The following is an 18,217-nucleotide window of genomic DNA, read 5'->3' on the forward strand; positions in this document are numbered from 1 at the left end:
TTGTGGTTTGGAAAATGGTGGTAAAAAAAGCTTCTATGGCGTTAACGGTGTTGAGCGCGTGAAACCAATTTGTGTACATATGGGACTATAACTGAAGAAACCTTCAATCATGGCGGCCAATTGTGCGTGGAATATGAATGTTTTTTGCACTTTCTGTATGTGAACCTGAATGACACTATTCATTGAATCACAATCATTACCCTGGGACCCATTAACATCTTGTTTATTCAAGAATATCTTTTGATATATTAAACATGTTTATCTTATAACCACAAAATACATTGTACATTAAGCATGACTATGGTATGTGGCCTGTCATATTATTGTCTGTTACATAGATTTTGATTTTTTTATAGAAATTATTTTAGTCAGGACGATAACTAGAAATGAACATTGTATTCATAACATTTTTAATACTCTTTTCACGCCTGAGAAGAAATATGGCAATAAAATTTCTAGTAATATACATGTATTATGTGCATTGTTTTCATGGATAATCTCTTTTCCCTTAACATATATTCTTATTGATTTTGTGAAATATTAAAAAGTTAATTCTTTAATGAGTTCAATGTTAATAATTACTAGTTTAGAAAAGATTTTGACTTTGTATATATCAATGAGAAAATAAATTTCTTCATCAACTTTTTTATTCATTTTATTCAATGGACCCCATGGCCCATATTCTGAAGTCTGGTTTAACTTAGACCATGGTGTAACTCTGTGCTAAAACTATGGTAGGCCAAAAGAGTAAAAATTATGCTTATATTGTATATTTTCTTATATTTACTTATTTGTTTCTCTTTGCATTCATAATGAAGAAAATATTTCAGTTATCATTCTGAGACAGTTATAAATGATTTGAGTGTCATAAGAGTTTATGAATCGAACATGTACGAATAGAGATTTATGAACCAATTGGCTCTCCATAGTTAAACTATAACTTTAATCCGGGTTTAATTTAAACCTGAGTTCAGAATATGGGCCCATATGTTTTTAGATTTTGTACAAAATTACAAAACAAAAAAGATTATTTCTAGTAATGGAAATAATAGTATTTCAGTCCAAAGATATGTTGAGTTTGTAAAGGATATATTTCAGTACGAGTTTACTCTGATTTTTCGCAAGTATATGCTATATTGTGAACTTGAATTTTACTTTTCTTTCAGGGATGATTAGGTTGATACCGTTTAAAGTGTGATTTTCGTTAATTCAAGGTAATCTGAAAGGACCCAGATATTTGTTTAAAAAATTATTAGAAAAGAAAGTTTTATTTTATAACAATACATTTAACCAACCCATGTTAGTAATTCTACTTGTTAGCAAGAAACATGCTGTTTGATATCAGGTATTCTTCCATGGAAAATTAGCTTTTGAGTTTGTGAAATCGGCAATCGAAATCGACCCAGATTGGGTGGCTACAAAAATGAGCCTTTGAATGACAGATATATAGTGCTATACAAATGTTGTGCATCATCATCATCAGATCTTTCACGTCATGATAGATACGTGAGCTGCACAGGATTGATCTAAGTCAAAACGCCTGGAGACTGAACTGACATGTCAAAATCAACCGGAATGGCATGGAGAACTAATATGATCTTCATTGCAGGCTACAGAAGGGAGTGGGTAAACTAAGGCAAAGTGTGTTGGCTTGCAAGCGAACGACTACTGTTAGCAATGGATAAAGTGGTATCCAAGCACTCATTTGAAAATCAACTTTTTTGGGGTGTTTGAAATGATTTTACATACTTAGTTGACTCAATCAATTCTTGGTGGTAATTCTTTTATCTCTCCAAGATCAGAGATATTTAGGTTGTAAGCACCCATGATCTCCTGGGAGCTCTTGTAACCGTTCTTCTACAAGAGTGACCTCTTGCTAAATGTTGATATTGTGGAATTCTTTCCAAGGGTCGATTTTCTACACATGTTTAGGTTAAGCCATAATAATTATGGTTTCCAAATGGATAAAGATTGGTGTTAAGGTGAGGTTCTTTTAACATGCAACAAGTATTATCATACATGTACCAATAATATGGAGCCCATAGGCCCGTATTCTGAAGTCAGGTTTAACGATAGCTCAGTCGGTAGAGCGGGGGTTTCCCGGGTTCGATTCCCAAGTGGTGCGCTAGTGCCCTTTGGTAAGGCATTTATCCTCATTACCAGGTCCCTCAGAGAGGACCTTAAGCCATTGGTCCCCTGGTTGCTTGCTCACAGGCATTCGTGCTTTCTTAGCAGTCAGGTAAAACAACCTTGGTATAAGACGGTATAAACTTAGACCATGGTTTAACTCTACTAAAATTATGGGGAGCCAAAAATTCAAAAATTCTGTTTTCTAATGTATATTTCTTATGTTTACTATTTTGCTTTCATAATGAGAAAAATACTTGGAAATACTTCATTTATCATTCCCAGACAACTATGAACAATTTGGGTGTCATATGAGTCAATAAATTGGATTTGTACTGTTAGAGATTTGTGCCCCATTGTTAAACCACAACTTAAACCCAGGTTTTGATTTAAACCCGAGTTCAGAATACAGGCCATAGACATCGTCGTTGCAAATATGAACCATATCATTAGGAAGTTTTATTTGTGCAAGGTTTTACTTTTTAAGCATCTATTACTACCTCTATGATTTACACACATCAATAATTTTACCATAAGGCTTTTAACCATTGGTTGCTACAGAAAACATGTTACTTAGCAACAACTGGTACTTTGCAGGGGCGTGTATACATGGTTGTTGTGATTAATATGTATTAATGCTTTAATAGGAAAGATGTAGTTCATATGAATTATAATCATGAGAAACATACCCTTTAATAATTGGTTACTGTGGCAAAATGTTACCTAGCAATGGTTGCTATGGCGCTCTTTTGGTCTACCTATAGAAAAATTCATCACATGAGGAATCTGTGGGCCAGATTTAATTTCTGAGCTATTCTGAGTAAATTATAATTATCTGATCTATGATAAAGAATTTGTTGATATGGAAAAGGGTCGCTTAGGAACCGCTGCTGTGAATAAATGGATCTAAACTGTTGTGAAACAAAGGAACATGCTTTAGATTAACATTATATGTCATTTTGCTTGTGAAAATGTTACTCTAACCAAATTAAGCTCAGTTACCAAGTTAAATATGTTACCAAGCAACCGTTGCTATGTTTGGTGAACTCACGTTGGCACCCCCTGCTTAAAATGTTTAGAATAACTTCCTCTACCTTTATGCCGATTTTCATGCTTGTACCATTTTCTGAACATTTTTTTGCACCAATCACCTAGACTCATTCGAAGAATATGTGATCAAATCAACTAGGCCTGAGTCAAAGGGAGTGGTCAGCCAGTGACTGACCGTTGCCATCGGTCACCTGTGCTATTTCTTCCAGACCGGTGAACCACTAAAAGAAAGCAAAACATAGTAAATTCTTTATCACCGAAGACTGAGAATATCAACCACTTTGAGACCAATATATCCTTATTTACATTTACATCTTTACATGGAAAATTTCACATGATACTATATTTCCAAGCCTTCTTAAGTCAACCAATAATAAATAGCTAGGGTGTCTCAAACACACAGAATAAAATGAAAGCACCCACACACTGGGATTATGATATGGGCCGATAAATTCAAGCAAGAAAAAATAAACCTCGTTACTATTCTTTTCTTAGCTGTACTTGCTTGGTTAAAGCTTTGGAAATATATTATCATGTGAAAGTTTTGATATATAAATATAGCTATGGTTCCAGCTAAATGTTTGTATGGTTTTAAGGTCATTGTTTTTGGTGAGATTGAATTTCTTATTTATTTCTTTAATCTGGCATGAAAGACAATACAAACTGCTTTTTTCTGCAAACGAAATAATCATTAACATTGAATAAATAGCAAAAACATGCTTAATTTTCTCTTTATTTTGTTTATTATTGCTATTTATTATTAGGTGATCAAGAAAGTGACTGAACCCAACAACAACCAAGTGACAAGCAGCGTAGATCTAGACAATCATCAGAGCAGAAAGATGGAAGATCCTAACACAGTCTCTTCTACATCTCACATTGAGGGATCCCCTCTGGCTACTGCTCCAGGTCCTGGTGGAGACCATCGGGATGATGATGGAGCCCACGGCGGAGAAGAAGACATCCCAGTCGTCACTGATTGTGAATGGGAGGACTGTCACAGGAAGTTTGATACACTAGATCAGCTGGTTCAGGTATTAAAGCCTATCAAATTTCGATAGATCCGAATCAGTCTTTGCAGTAACTGGCACCGATAGCGATTTCCGTCGGTGCCCTCACCAGTTGCCGTGCTGCCTTTAGATTTCCCCATCATCGACGACGGTCAACTGCCTTGCCCTTTTATAAAACCGCTGTGGGTGCCCTTTCAAGCTAAAGTAAAGCTCAATGACATTATTCAGATATGGTACATATAGATCCAAGTAAACATATTAGTAAAAGGCCTGGGACGAGAATGTCGTATTTACCATTCAATTATTTCCTGAAAGAACAATCGAATGCTTCGATCGTTTGTCAGGAATCACATCAATTAAAATCACAATACATGTAGTTGACCTAGTTATTGTGACCTCCAGCTCCTCTTAAGGCAGAAATTCTATGGCAGACACATGAATTCAATCTCAATAGGGTGTCTGTTATTGAACTTAAGGTCAAGAGTATTGTCTTTTTCTCAGAAATAAAAGTAGGCCTATTTTTTCCACCTTCTCTTTGATTGTCGAAAGAATGATATAAACTAAGATTAAATCTTTCAGTTTATTGTTTCAATGAAACATCTTTCCTAAATCAAGGTTTGTATTATGCATCTCTCCAAGTGCACCTGCGCATATGACTGAATCACCTGCAGTCCAACAGTAAACAACTCATTCATGTAGATTGGAGTATTCTTTATGACAGACACAGAAGGTGGCGCCTTTTACTTACTGAAAAATCTTACCCTTGCCCACCCCCAGTTATTCATCACCCACGATGCTACACACGATATTAAAAAGATAGTAATTGCAAAATATTTCAAATACTGTGTAATAATACAAATTGTATCGATTGATCTTATGACTGGGTATATATTTGGAGACTAGTCCACGAGCTGCTCAGGAATTAGTGACTGCACTCATATTATAATAATAGTAATAATAGCGGTATATTTACCCAGGGTAGCCACTTCAGTTCCGAAAACTGTTCTCCCAGCTTGCCCTGCTATTATTACCATATTGCATATTTTATTACCATATTGTATAGTACCATATATAAGCATATTGGAATGTTTTTTTTCCTCAGTAGAATGACAGGGGTATTAGTAGTGTTACATGACCAAGATCTCTTGTTTCTTCAATTAATTTTTTTGCACACAATGACTGGACAATCTCAAGGGGGCAATCATGCACTACCCCCTTTGTGGGGATGTGATGCCAATACATCCAATTATTGTAATGTCTGCACAAGGCTCTTACATTGTAATTCTTAATATGCAAATGAGATAGATTTGTTTGCACTTTTGATTGAAAACTTCTCTGATCATCTTCAAATGTGGCATGAAGGTCCATTATGGTTAAGCAAAGCCGCCTATTGATTTTGGTGTGGGCGGAGACATCGTTGCCATGGTAACAAGAGTTTTTGTGGAAATAACAGAGATTTCCTTGTGAGTGCTCTAATGGCTGCATTTCTTCTCCAATTATCTTCAAATTTGTCATGAAGGTCCATTATGGTAAAGCAAAGCCGTGTATTAATTTTGGTGTAAGCGGACACATGGTTTCCATGGTAACCATATTTTTGTGGAAAATTTGGTAAAACCTGTAACTTCTGCTTTTTTTCAAGTTTGTCATAACAGTTGGCACACAGAAGCAATATTAGAAGGTGAAGCGAAGATGCTTTCATTTTTGGTGGGGGGTCTTAAGGTTAGGATTACATAATATATCCAGATTAGGTCTACTCTATAATTGTACATGTATTCCCCAACAGGTGATACTGGACAATACTTTAGGTTCTGCAGAGTCACGCTGCTGCGTCATATTATTTTCATCAAATTTGATACCCACGGGCAAAATGTGGGCAGAGTCATTGTCGCCATGATAATTGTATTTATTTGTCAAATTGCTTTGTAAGCTCTATATATCTCAATGACGGATGACGCGGTGGGTTCGGGGGATACATCTGCTCGGCCGCGCGACCCGCCGAGCATCTTTAGTTAATAGTGAATTTTCGCTCAAATTTAACTGTTTTGTACACTTAATTTGTAATCTTTGGATTATTTTCCTTTTTTTTAAATACTTTTAATGGCTAATTTGCATAATATGCAAATTTCTACGGCTTAGATTTTGGGGACTTTTAGTATGTTGTTTAGGGGACCTTCCTGGAACGTATTGTCGTGGAATATCCCCTGTTGCAATTAGTGGTAGGTCAAACCCTGTATTGATTGGACTAGTACATGTAGGTCTTTCAAAGGATGTGTACTGAAAAAATAATGACAAAGGAATAAAACAAAGAAAATAATTAGAAATTCAGGCAAGCATTTTTTTTTTCTCCCAGGCAACTTTTTTTATTCATTGACGCATTAGGGCAAGTAGTTAAGAAAAAAATTGAAGAGGCCTGAATGTTAAATGAACAAAAGGACATAAAAGTTATTAAAATATTAAGAATTGCCTTGGTGCCCTTCTCAAATTTTGAAAATTGCCTATAGGTGCCCTGAAAAAAAATCAGAATTGCCTCGGTGCCCTTGATATTCATAGGCAATTCCTCATGTGCCCTAAAATTAACTGCATTGCCCTGCTGAGGGCTTACTGCGAGGACTGGTCTGAAATATAATAACTAGGTTTTAATGAATCATGAGGAGGAATAACATGGTCTATCATCATATTCCATAGAGTTAAAGGGGTACATCAGGATTCTCTGCGCTATAATAATTGGTAAAATAAGAAATACTTATATGTACTGCGTAGAGTATAATTAACAGGAAAAAAATGCTGAAAATTTCATCACAATCTAAAAAGAAAATTTGCAAAAGTTATTGAATTCAATATTTTGTGAAAACAGATAATGCATGTTGTCCTGAATATTCATTAGGTGGGCTGATGATGTCATGTCTCCAGTTTACTTTTCTGTTATCACATGAAATTATAATTATTTGATATTTTCACACATGTGTGAATGATATGTCTCCCCTGTAACAAAGTAAATCGCAGCAATGAATATCTCATGTATTGAATCAGTCACTCTTGGAGGACAAAATTGAAATATATTCTTTTCATTATCACTTGTAAGAACAAGTACTGTTTACTCCACATTGGAACTGTTACAATTTTATCACTCCTTGTTAGTGCCTCCACTCCAAGTACATTATCTTTTTATTATAAGCCTGTCTCAACTGGACGTATTATTGTATCACGCCTGGTGTCCGTCTGTATGTCTGTCCGTCAAATAACTTTTCCTTGTAAATGCAATAACTTCAGTTTAACTTAACCTAGTCTCATATAATTTGGTTTGTATGATACTAGCATGGATCCCAGGAAGCCTATTGATTTTGAGGTTAAAAGGTCAAGGTCACACTGACATGTTTTCACCTTGCCCTTCTGAAGTCCTTGTAAACATGATAACTACAGTTTAACTTAACCTAGGCTCATATAATTTGGTGTGTATAATGCTAGCATAGATCCCACGAAGCCTCTCGATTTTGAGGTAAAAAGGTCAAGGCCACAGTGAAATATTTTTACCTTTTACCCTTCTGTAGTCATTGTTAATGCGATAACTTTAGTTTAACTTAAATTAGGCTCATATAATTTGGTGTGTACATGTACATGTATGATACTAGCAAGGATCCCAGGAAGCCTATTGATTTGTAGGTCAAAGGTCAAGGTCACAGTGACATGTTTTCACCTTACCCTGCTGCAGTCCTTGTAAACGTGATAACTTCAGTGTAACTTAACCTATGCTCATATAATTTGGTGTGTATAATGCTAGCATAGATCCCACGAAGCCTCTTGATTTTGAGGTCCAAAGGTCAAGATCACAGTGACATATTTTTACCTTACCCTTCTGCAGTCCTTGTAAACATGATAACTTCAGTGTAACTTAACCTAGGCTCGTATAATTTGGTGTGTATAATGCTAGCATAGATCCCACGAAGCCTCTTGATTTTGAGGTCCAAAGGTCAAGATCACAGTGACATATTTTTACCTTACCCTTCTGCAGTCCTTGTAAACGTGATAACTTTAGTTTAACTTAACTTAGGCTCATATAATTTGGTGTATATGATACTAGCATGGATCCCAAGAAGCCTATTGATTTTGAGGTCAAAAGGTCAAGGTCACAGTGACATGTTTTCATCTTACCACTCTGCAGTCCTCGTAAATGTGATAACTTCAGTGTAACTTAACCTAGGCTCATATAATTTGGTGTGTATGATACTAGCATAGATCCTAGCAATTCTATTGATTTTGAGGCCAGAAGGTCAAAGGTGAATTCGTCACCTTCTACTTTTCTTGCTTGACCAATAACTCTATTTTCCATGTTACAGACGGGCGTATTATGTGCTTGCCTTAGCAACTTTCTTGTTTGTTCTTATACATCCATACAGCATATCAACAATGATCACATTCACAATGAGCGTAAGGAGTTCATCTGTCGATGGCGTGATTGTATCCGAGAAGAGAAACCTTTCAAAGCTCAGTACATGTTAGTCGTTCATATGAGGAGACATACAGGCGAGAAACCTCATAAATGTAGTGTAAGTATGGGCTAATTCATCAGTTTGGGGTAACATACACGTAATCAAAGACATTGAATTTTTATTTTCATTTCAAAGTTGGCTTGTTAATTTTTGTCATTAAGTGATGACTCAGATTTTCAAAACTCAATAAAGCAGCATTAAGTCTAAGCTGTTTCTTTCTTTGGGAATCCGGTTCAGTGCCATATCACTGTTAATCCTTTAATTTTACTGTAAAGGGCAAATACTAACTTTGTTTGAATTTGAAAAAAAATATCATTTTGCACTTGAAAATGGTAGATAAGAGCATGGACCTATAAATAGATGGGCATTTAATAAAAGCATTTCTTTTCTTTGCATTGATGGTCACCACCTTTTGATTATGTGCATGTTAATGAGAACATACAGGTGTTCAGACAGTAGTGACTACCAATGCATATCTGATATTAAAAAAAAACGCACAAAGGAACAGTTTTCCTTGTCTTGATTTTTGTTGGCTGATGGCCTGTATCAGAATATGCCCTTCAGTCAACATACTTTAGATTTAGAGCAGCAAGATAGAAATTAACAAATGCACCGACCTTCATGAAACTAATTTCGACTTTATTCTTAAGTCATTGATTCAAAGCAGCGAAGTTCCCTGGCAAAGTTCAAACAGACGCCAAGCATACTCGTTAATGTTATGTCACAGCCGAGCGAGAGTGAGAGCTTGCGGTGTGGTTATAGTGCGACTTAAGCTAGTGCTATTCATTTGGGACTTGCGATTGATTTTTTGACTTGCGTTTAAATACAACTCTTTCTGCAATGGACCCCTGGGAATGCTTGTCACTAAAACTGGGGTTGAAGGCATAACCCACATGCAGGCTGCAATCAGTGAAAGCTCCTCATGCAGCAAAAGTGCTACATTGTGTCTGAGTGCTTCATTTGGATGTGGTTCTTACTATGGACGGATCCACAAATTTTGCCCACACTTTTGTCTTACCTGCAGCATAGCAGAGTGAGACTATAGGCGCCGCTTTTGCGACGGCAACGGCGTCAACATCAAATCTTAACTGAAGGTGAAGTTTTTTAAATGATAGCCTAACTTGGAAAGTATATGGACCTAGTTCATCAAAGTTAGACACAAGGTTAACCTATATAGTATTACTATAGTTTCAGGTCACTTGACCAAAGTCAAAGGTCATTTAGGGTTAATGGACTTACACCATGTTGGGGGAATCAACATCAAAATCTTAACCTAAGGTTAAGGTTTTGAAATGTCATAACTTCGAAAGTATTTTGACCTAGTTCATGAAACGAGACCATAAGGGTAATCAAATATTACTGAATATCCTGCCTGAGTTTCAAGTCACATGACCAAGGTCAAAGGTCATTTATGGTCAATGAACTTTGGCCATGTTGGGGGTATTTGTTGAATTACCATCATAACTTTAAAAATTTATGGATCTGATTCATAAAAACTTGGACATAAGAGTAATCATATATAACTGAACATCCTGTGCGAGTTTTAGGTCACATGACCAAGGTCAAAGGTCATTTAAGGTCAATGAACTTTGGTCATGTTAAAGGTAATTATTAAATTGCTGTCATAACTTTCACAGTTTATGGATATAGTTTATAAAATGTGGACATAGGGGTAATCAAGTATCACTGACAAGTCACAGGTCTCATGATCAAGGTCATTGTATCATATGAATGGCGTTTTTTGTGAATGATTATTTTACAGTAGTTTTCAAAATCAGCAGTGCTCCTATATTGAATCGCATGATGCAGGTGAGACTGCCAAAGGTGCTCCACTTGTTAAAAGAAGACAGCACGCACTTGCAAGTACAGGCAGTTGGGACCAAGCTTTACTTTGTCCATCTCTTTGTAGGTTCATGGGTAACTGAAATGTGATTATGGCTGCTGATATTAAATCTAACGCCAACTATTTATTCATCCACATACTTTAGAAAATACATGCTCACTCAACTCATAATTAATGGTAGTGAGTGATATGAAAATTAGAATGCATACATACTTCTATGATTGAAATCTGTAACTGATTTAATATTCATGTTTTTTATAATCTGTAGTTAATTTGTAAACATTTTTGGGTTCCATCAAATTTCAATTTTGGGCTACCCAAAAAAAAAACCTAAAAAACAGTTTGGAAATCTGATTTTGGCCATTAATTTCTCCTAACTCCCAATTTTACACAATGCATAATTGATATCATTCAAAAGATCATTTAATTCTATTCAAAATAATACCATGCCTGTTATGATCATGCCATCATGCAAAGAGCAGGATTCAAAAGTGTTGGATGAGGTCTGAATTGAAAAGCTGCAAAATGAGCAGAAATAGTCATGAAGGGTCAATAAAGAACATGATTCTTTTGTCTGTGTCATTAGAGATGAAAATCCATTCAAATCAAGCCCCTGCTTCTTCATTTTTGATGTTTTGTTGTGGTTTATGTAGTGATGGTTCTGTGAGATAACATTGTTTGAGTCGTTTACAATACACATGCATGTTTGTTAGTTAGTTATATGTTTGCTTGTGCAGAGGTGTGTTTGATTCCATGTTAATGTTGATGTTAAGGTGCATGAAAACAGAAGAAACCAATGAGAAACTTACTCATCACCACAAAAAAAAGAACATTGACTTTCAATATTGTGTCTTTTGTAACTTTTGAATTTTGTCCTTGCCCCACATTTCAAGGCATTGTACCTCCATGTGAACCATAATCAAAGGGTATGTGGGGTATCATTTTAAAGAGAATTAAATGATCTGTTCATTGGTATTAATCACACATTAATGTTCACTAAAACAGAGGAGGGATTATGGATCAAAGTCAGATTTTCAAACTTTTTTTGGAGTTTATGATGGTTTTGTTGATCTGAACGGGCCTTCACTACCAACCCCCTCCCCCCCAAAAAAAAAATAAGGGATTGTGGAGTGCCTTGCTGTAAGGTAATGTTGACCTTTACTTAGCATCGTACAGCTTGGCAATAGTTCATAAATGTGCAGTGAACATGAAAAAAAGGGTCCTGTGGGCCCAAAAATAGCACTTGTGAAACTTTTCAGGCTATTATTAATAAAATAAAAAAGGCTGAGCGAAACTATAGGCGCCACTCTTCCGATAGTGACGGTGGCGGCGCCAACATTAAAACCAAGGTTAAGTTTTTGAAATATTGTAGCTTAAAAGTATAAACATGTAAATATATTTCATGATGCACGTTGGCAGTACAGGGCACGCTTTTCACTCAAACTGGGGGTGAATCCATAATGGGTTAATTAATGGTAGTCAGACCCATGCCTACAGTATCTGTTGTATATTCCAATGTTATACATAATATACATGTAATATATAATTGTTTTATTTTGTATAGTTTGAAGGTTGTTACAAGGCTTATTCACGACTGGAGAATCTGAAGACTCATCTCAGATCCCATACTGGAGAGAGACCATATGTCTGTGAGTTTCAAGGCTGTACCAAAGCTTTCTCTAATGCATCAGACCGAGCCAAGCATCAGAACAGAACTCACTCAAATGCCGTAAGTTTGCCTAAAGTATGCTTTATTTTATGATGTTCACTTAAAGATCTGGGGCCTATTGTATACAGAGTTGCTTTACTCGTACATCAATCCAGTCTTGTAAGGTGTGCAGGACTTTTTTGAAAACCCTGAATATTAATAGCCGATTGGGATGGATTCTCAGTCAGTTTTAAAAGTTTAAATATTCATATTTCAGTTTAATTATCAGCATTCAAACGTCAAAAATGTAGAATAACTAATTTGCTACTATTCAATCTAGGTTATGAAAATGCAATCTTACTTTTTTAATAACTTCAGAGGAAAAATGGACAGCCTTTTCAGGGTTAACTGTTCATACATGTACTTGAGGTTGCTGTTAACTTAGAGCTTTTAAGAATAGATCACAGAAAATCTTACAAGTGTGCGATTTGCCCCAAAACAAATAATGGTCATTGGATATCAGATATACCGTATGGAGATTTGCAGCACTGAGCATGGAATATCCATGGCACACCATACCTTCATGCTCTTTCAATATACATTATTTAAATTATAATATCCAAAGAGTAGCACAAATGAGTTCATTATAGCATGACTATAGCATAGTTTTGACATGCAGTCTCTTCATGACTGCAATATGCAGGCGAGACAACGCTTGGCGTTTGCCTTGTTTATTGAATTAACTGAATTTTTCTCAAGTGTGGAGAATTGTTGCCCATTGGAGTGTCAAGACTTTGAAACAATGAATCATGGGTCTGAATCTCAGCCACAGTAATTTCCTTCAGCATGAATTTGATTCACATTGCTGCACTCAACCCAGGTGAGGGTCCATGGCAGGAGGAATTCGCTCCTTGAAATGTGAGTACACATGTATAACAAGCCAGAGTAAGTGTGCTGCATTAATTTAGAATGCTCAGTAGTATTATTATTATGATTATGAAGTAAGTGATCTGGGAAAGTCCTCCAAGCAATGTAGGTACTGTTATAATAATGCATAGATGAAAGCTTCTGACTTATGTTTTCTTTCTTTTTCATTTTCACTCATTCTTTCATTCCTTTTAACAGAAACCCTATGCCTGTAAGATAGCCGGATGTACCAAACGGTACACGGATCCCAGCTCACTACGTAAGCATGTGAAGACTGTGCATGGACCAGAAGCTCATGTGACTAAACGGCAACGAGGTGATAAACGCGATCCGCCTTCTGGGCCTGGGGGAGAGAAGGAAGGAAGGAGAGGAGATGAGATGGATAAAAACAGCCCTAGTGATGTAAAACCAGTCACTAAAACAATTTCAGTATCATCTAACTCAACTAATAATAACAAGGTAAGCTTAATGCATTTCAGAAATCGATGAATGTAATGAGCATGATCATCCTTATTACAACCAATGATTTCATCATAACCACAGGAAATATGGAAGAAATATCTATGTCCGGATTATTTATTTCATGAGGCCGGAGGTTCAATGAACTGTCAATAATGAGATGTATAGCAGCATCTTTTCATTTAGGTTTTAATTACACAAATCCATAACGTTACAAGACTTTGATATAGTAACATACTTATGCTGAACATTTTCATACACATTATAGATATGAAATGTAGCTAACTAGCATTAAAATTTAATATGCTACTTGAATGAAGCGCACAACGGAAAAGAGGAGGAAACCTTCAAAGCAGAATGCATGTAGATAAGGTTCCTTTTTGTACTACTTTTTGAAATTCATTTTTAATGCACATGGTGACATAATTATGATTAAATCTCACAAAAAACAGAAAGAACCGAAAGGTGACAAAACACAAAGAAATGCAAACAGCTATTCCATGTAACCAGACACCATAGGCTTCAAATTTCAAGTTAAACCAATCAATGAAGAATATTAGTTTTTGGCCAGGTGCATGTCCAAAAGGTGTAACTCTGATTTTCACTGCCTTTCACCTAAAAATGATTTATTTCAATAACTGGGATACATCCCTTTAACTATGCTATTCATTCAGATGAATGCCTAGACCGAAGACAACACACACAAAATTCCTTGCGAGGTGACCCATCTCCCTTAAGGGGCCATTCCACAGAGAGCAAGACCGCTGAAAGACCTTTCAAAGACCATGAATTTTGGTCGATCTTACAGAGGTCTCTCGATGAACCTACAATGGTCTTTGAGGTCTTACACGAGTCCTGACCAATCTTTCAGCGGTCTTCGTGGTCTTCATGGGCTCCAAAACTTTTTGAAACGGTTCAAAACAGTCTTACAACAGTCTTACAAGAAAATGGTCTTTCAGTGGTCTTTCAGCGGTCTTTCAGCAGTCTTTCGATGAACTTTCAAAGGTCCTAATAGTCTTTCAATGATCTTTCGGCAGTCTCTCAAGATTTTTGCGCAGATCACTGTAAGACTCATGAGAGATCATTGAAAGATCATTGAAAGACCATTGACAGACCAGGTAAAGTCCATGGAAAGAATTCTGAAAGATCACTTGTTGCATAAAAGATCTCTGAAAGACCGCTGTAAGACCTCATCAATTTTAAGTCTTTCAGTGGTCTTTCAACGGTCTCCGTTCTGTGGAAAAGGGGCCTAAGGCCCCCATTCACTACGCCCGGTTGATCAATCACGGCCACGTCACGTCCTCTTTTCACTTTGTGTCTTCACCGAGTAAAAACATCCGAAGCTAAGTCTCCAACATTAAAATTTTGGAGACTTCTTTTATTGGCTTCTTTTTTTTCATACGGCTCATTTTGTTGTATATCAGTCTTAGTCGAGGTTAAACACACTAGCTCGAGTTTATGTGTATTTTTAGACCCTTCTTGGTCCTCTACTTTAAGCTTGTTTTGCCGTCAGACGTTGCTCTTATGGATGGAGAGCTCAATAGAGCTTTTCCGGGCGCCTATTACCTTGCGTTGGTAATCCTTTGTGCGGCGCTGGACTTGATATTGTTCTTGCTTCGCCTTGAATTCTTTTTCTGCGTCTTGTCTTGAATTAATTCTCATTCTGACTTCTCTGTATTTAGAAAGTCAAAAGGGGCCTAAGCTTTCGATCCTAGCAGAATCTTCGTCGGAGGCAAAAATACTCTGTATTTAGGCGGAGTTGTCTTGCGTAGCCATTTTTATTATTGTTAGAAACTCTCAGTCTCTCTTCTGTAGAGTGACTGTCTGATTTCTTGCTAGGGTGTTAATACTATCGTATTGTTTTAACTACCCTTTGTTTACATTTATTTTAGTTTTATTAATTTTTTAATTAATCCATGTGATTGATTTTTTATTTTGTCTTCCGTTTTAGATTTTTTTTCCTTTCTCAGATGGTCTCTATTGTTCTTCGGCTGGCTTCTTGACTTGTCCTTGGTCCTTTGTTCTTCGAAGCCGCCTATTTAACTAATTAGCGATAACTATCTTGTCTTAATTAATTTCAGGTGGGCTTCCTTGTCTTGTTGACTTTTGAAGAGCCTTGTTTTAATTAACGTCTTATTTCGTGTAATGAATTTTTAAAAAATAAAATAAAATAAAACTGTGTTTTTTTTTCTCACTTGATCTTTTTATTCTTTGTCTTGGGACTCATTTTTTAAGAAGTTTGTTCTGTTTATTCATTACCTGAAATATTGATATTATTTATTATTTTCATAATTTCTGAAAGGGACCTTGATTTGTCTACCTTTCTTGACCACACCCCCCTCCGCCCTTCCTCTGTTTTCGCCCCTTGTTTTGTTCTTTAAGGTAAGAACTTACCAGGTAGATGAGCTCCTATGATTCATCTCTTGATGACTCCACGTCTGTCGCTGGGGAAGAGCCAGACATGGTATATTTGTTCCCGCGATCAGCGGCGGTGAGTATGAGGGCAACAGAATGAGACCCTTTGCGTAGGGCTCTATACAGAGTGGAACCGTAGTTTTGTGTCCATGTGCCCTGAGAAAGAAGGGTGGAACCGTGGAGTTGCGTCCATGTGCCCAAGAGGGTGGAACTGTGGAACCATGCCCACGTACCTGAGCATTTAGGGTGGAACTGTGGCGCTGCAGCCACGTGCCCGAAAGGTATTAGCCTAGGATCCCTCGTCGGGACCTGAACCTATTTTGGGGGAGTGTTGTATTAATAAAGAAAACCTCAACTCCTCAAGGGCTGCTTGACCCACAGGCTATTGGTTCCAACAAGTCTGGGTTAAGAGCGTGGGACTCTTTTTCCGGCACACACTAGGCTCGATGTTTTGTCAGTCTCCGTCAGGGAGCATCAGCAAAGGGCTACCAGCTCCTAGTCGCTAGACACATGAGCTTGACCCTTCAAACTCACGATAATCTGATCAGGGTGGAACTGTATGAATTGCGTCCACGTGCCCAGGAAGGTGGAACCGTGGAATTGCGTCGATGTGCCCGAACGACTTGATCAGATTTGAATGACGTTTGTCATGCAAGATATCACATGCTTTCAAGTCTCTTGTGCCCTCTTCTCCCCCCCTGGTGGGGCCTGCAAAGAAGAGGAGGAAGAAGAAAATCTAGGTCGTAAGTCCTGCTTCGTGGGCAGACCTTTCTGTCTGATTCTTGTGCTGATGGCTAGGCGTCGTAACTTACATGTTACACCAGAACGCCTTTGAGCATCACGGATTTCTATCCTCATGCTCCCCGTCAGCTAAAACTGCCATGTCAAGCACCGGGAAGGTCAAGCAGACACTCGCCATCTCGCAACTCGGAGAGTCGCCAACTCACTCACATGCAAGGGAAACCCCTGCTAATACGCAGTAATGGTCAGAATATATCACATCAGCAAAATTGACACCCATGACTACAATGAGCATGCCTGCACGATGTCGCCTCTTTGTCAGAGATTATTATTATTTAATGTACTGCGCTTTTTCCAAATTGGCCCAAAGCGCTTACAATAATAAAAGAACACATCAAGTATAGAATGAAATTGTAATCCTAAAACTCTGGACTGGAATAAGAAATGTCTTCAGTCCCTTTTAAAGGAAGGGAGAGATGGTGATTGTCTGAGTGAAAGAGGTATTAAACTTATTCCAATATTTGGAAGCAGTTTACAGTGAAAGTCCCATCCCCAGCCAGTTTCCGTGTAATTTTGTACGTTAGCCGAAGTGGGTCACTGGAGGCTCGTGCATTCCTGCGAGGGGTGTACAAGGTCAAACAATCATTTAGATATTTAGGTGCCTGTTTATTAACAGATTTAAAAGGTGCCTGTTTGTTAACAGATTTAAAAACTAACAAAAGTAACTTGGAAACTATTCGAAGCCGTGATATTATAGTGACATCAAAATGATGCCGTGATATAGTAATGATATTGCCGTCACACATTAGAATTAATTAACGAGCAATTGGAGCCCAACTTATATATCCTCAATCCTAACCTCATTTATCTTATTCGTAAGTTAATCCAAATGAAATGTTAGGCATCTTTGTTAGGAGCTGGGAGCACTGATCAATCGATGTGTTTATTCTGTTAACATAGTATTACACTGAGACCCCAATACATTACAAAAATTTATGTTGATTAAAATATTCTGTACAGAGCAAATGATGGTAATACATCTTTACTGATCAAAGCCGAGTAAATTCAAAATGAATTGAACTTGAATTGAATTTCTAAATAAAAAAATACATCGGAAAGAGCTAGTTGCACTTATCACATCATGAAGATGATAAGATTTTAAGGGCATAAGGGTTTGTCAAGTCATTTCAAGGTATTCCTGCAGTACCATGATACCACACTGAATGTTTTCGATAAGCACATTTGATCCCTCTATATACACTGTATAACGTCTTTTTAGATAGAGACTAGGGTTGCAAAATTCCCGGGAATTTTTCGCAGTGGAAACTTTCCATGGGAATAAACGGGAAGTTATTGGGAATTTTCGGCAATTTTCGGGAATTTTCAAAAAGTTGCAATTTTCTGATATTTATATGCAGATATTAAAAGGAATACCCTGGGAGATGATGCTTGATTGTGCTTTGTCAGCAATTTAATATCACAAAAGATGAAATTAATAACAATTACTAAT

At 37.0% G+C, this 18,217-nt stretch overlaps 1 protein-coding gene across 1 annotated transcript in view; it reads left to right on the forward strand.

Moving 5' to 3' along the window:
- Window positions 1-294: 294 nt before the first annotated feature.
- LOC129255838 (zinc finger protein GLI3-like) overlaps window positions 295-18,217 on the forward strand; it is a 33,173-nt gene continuing 15,250 nt past the window's right edge. Inside the window, exons 1-5 of the mRNA XM_054894166.2 lie at window positions 295-303; window positions 3,942-4,211; window positions 8,582-8,731; window positions 12,082-12,246; window positions 13,291-13,551. Of these exons, the coding sequence (XP_054750141.1) occupies window positions 295-303; window positions 3,942-4,211; window positions 8,582-8,731; window positions 12,082-12,246; window positions 13,291-13,551 (855 nt within the window). The remainder of the gene's footprint in view (window positions 304-3,941; window positions 4,212-8,581; window positions 8,732-12,081; window positions 12,247-13,290; window positions 13,552-18,217) is intronic.

Source organism: Lytechinus pictus, chromosome 3 (assembly GCF_037042905.1).
Source record: "Lytechinus pictus isolate F3 Inbred chromosome 3, Lp3.0, whole genome shotgun sequence".
NCBI lineage: Eukaryota > Metazoa > Echinodermata > Echinoidea > Temnopleuroida > Toxopneustidae > Lytechinus > Lytechinus pictus.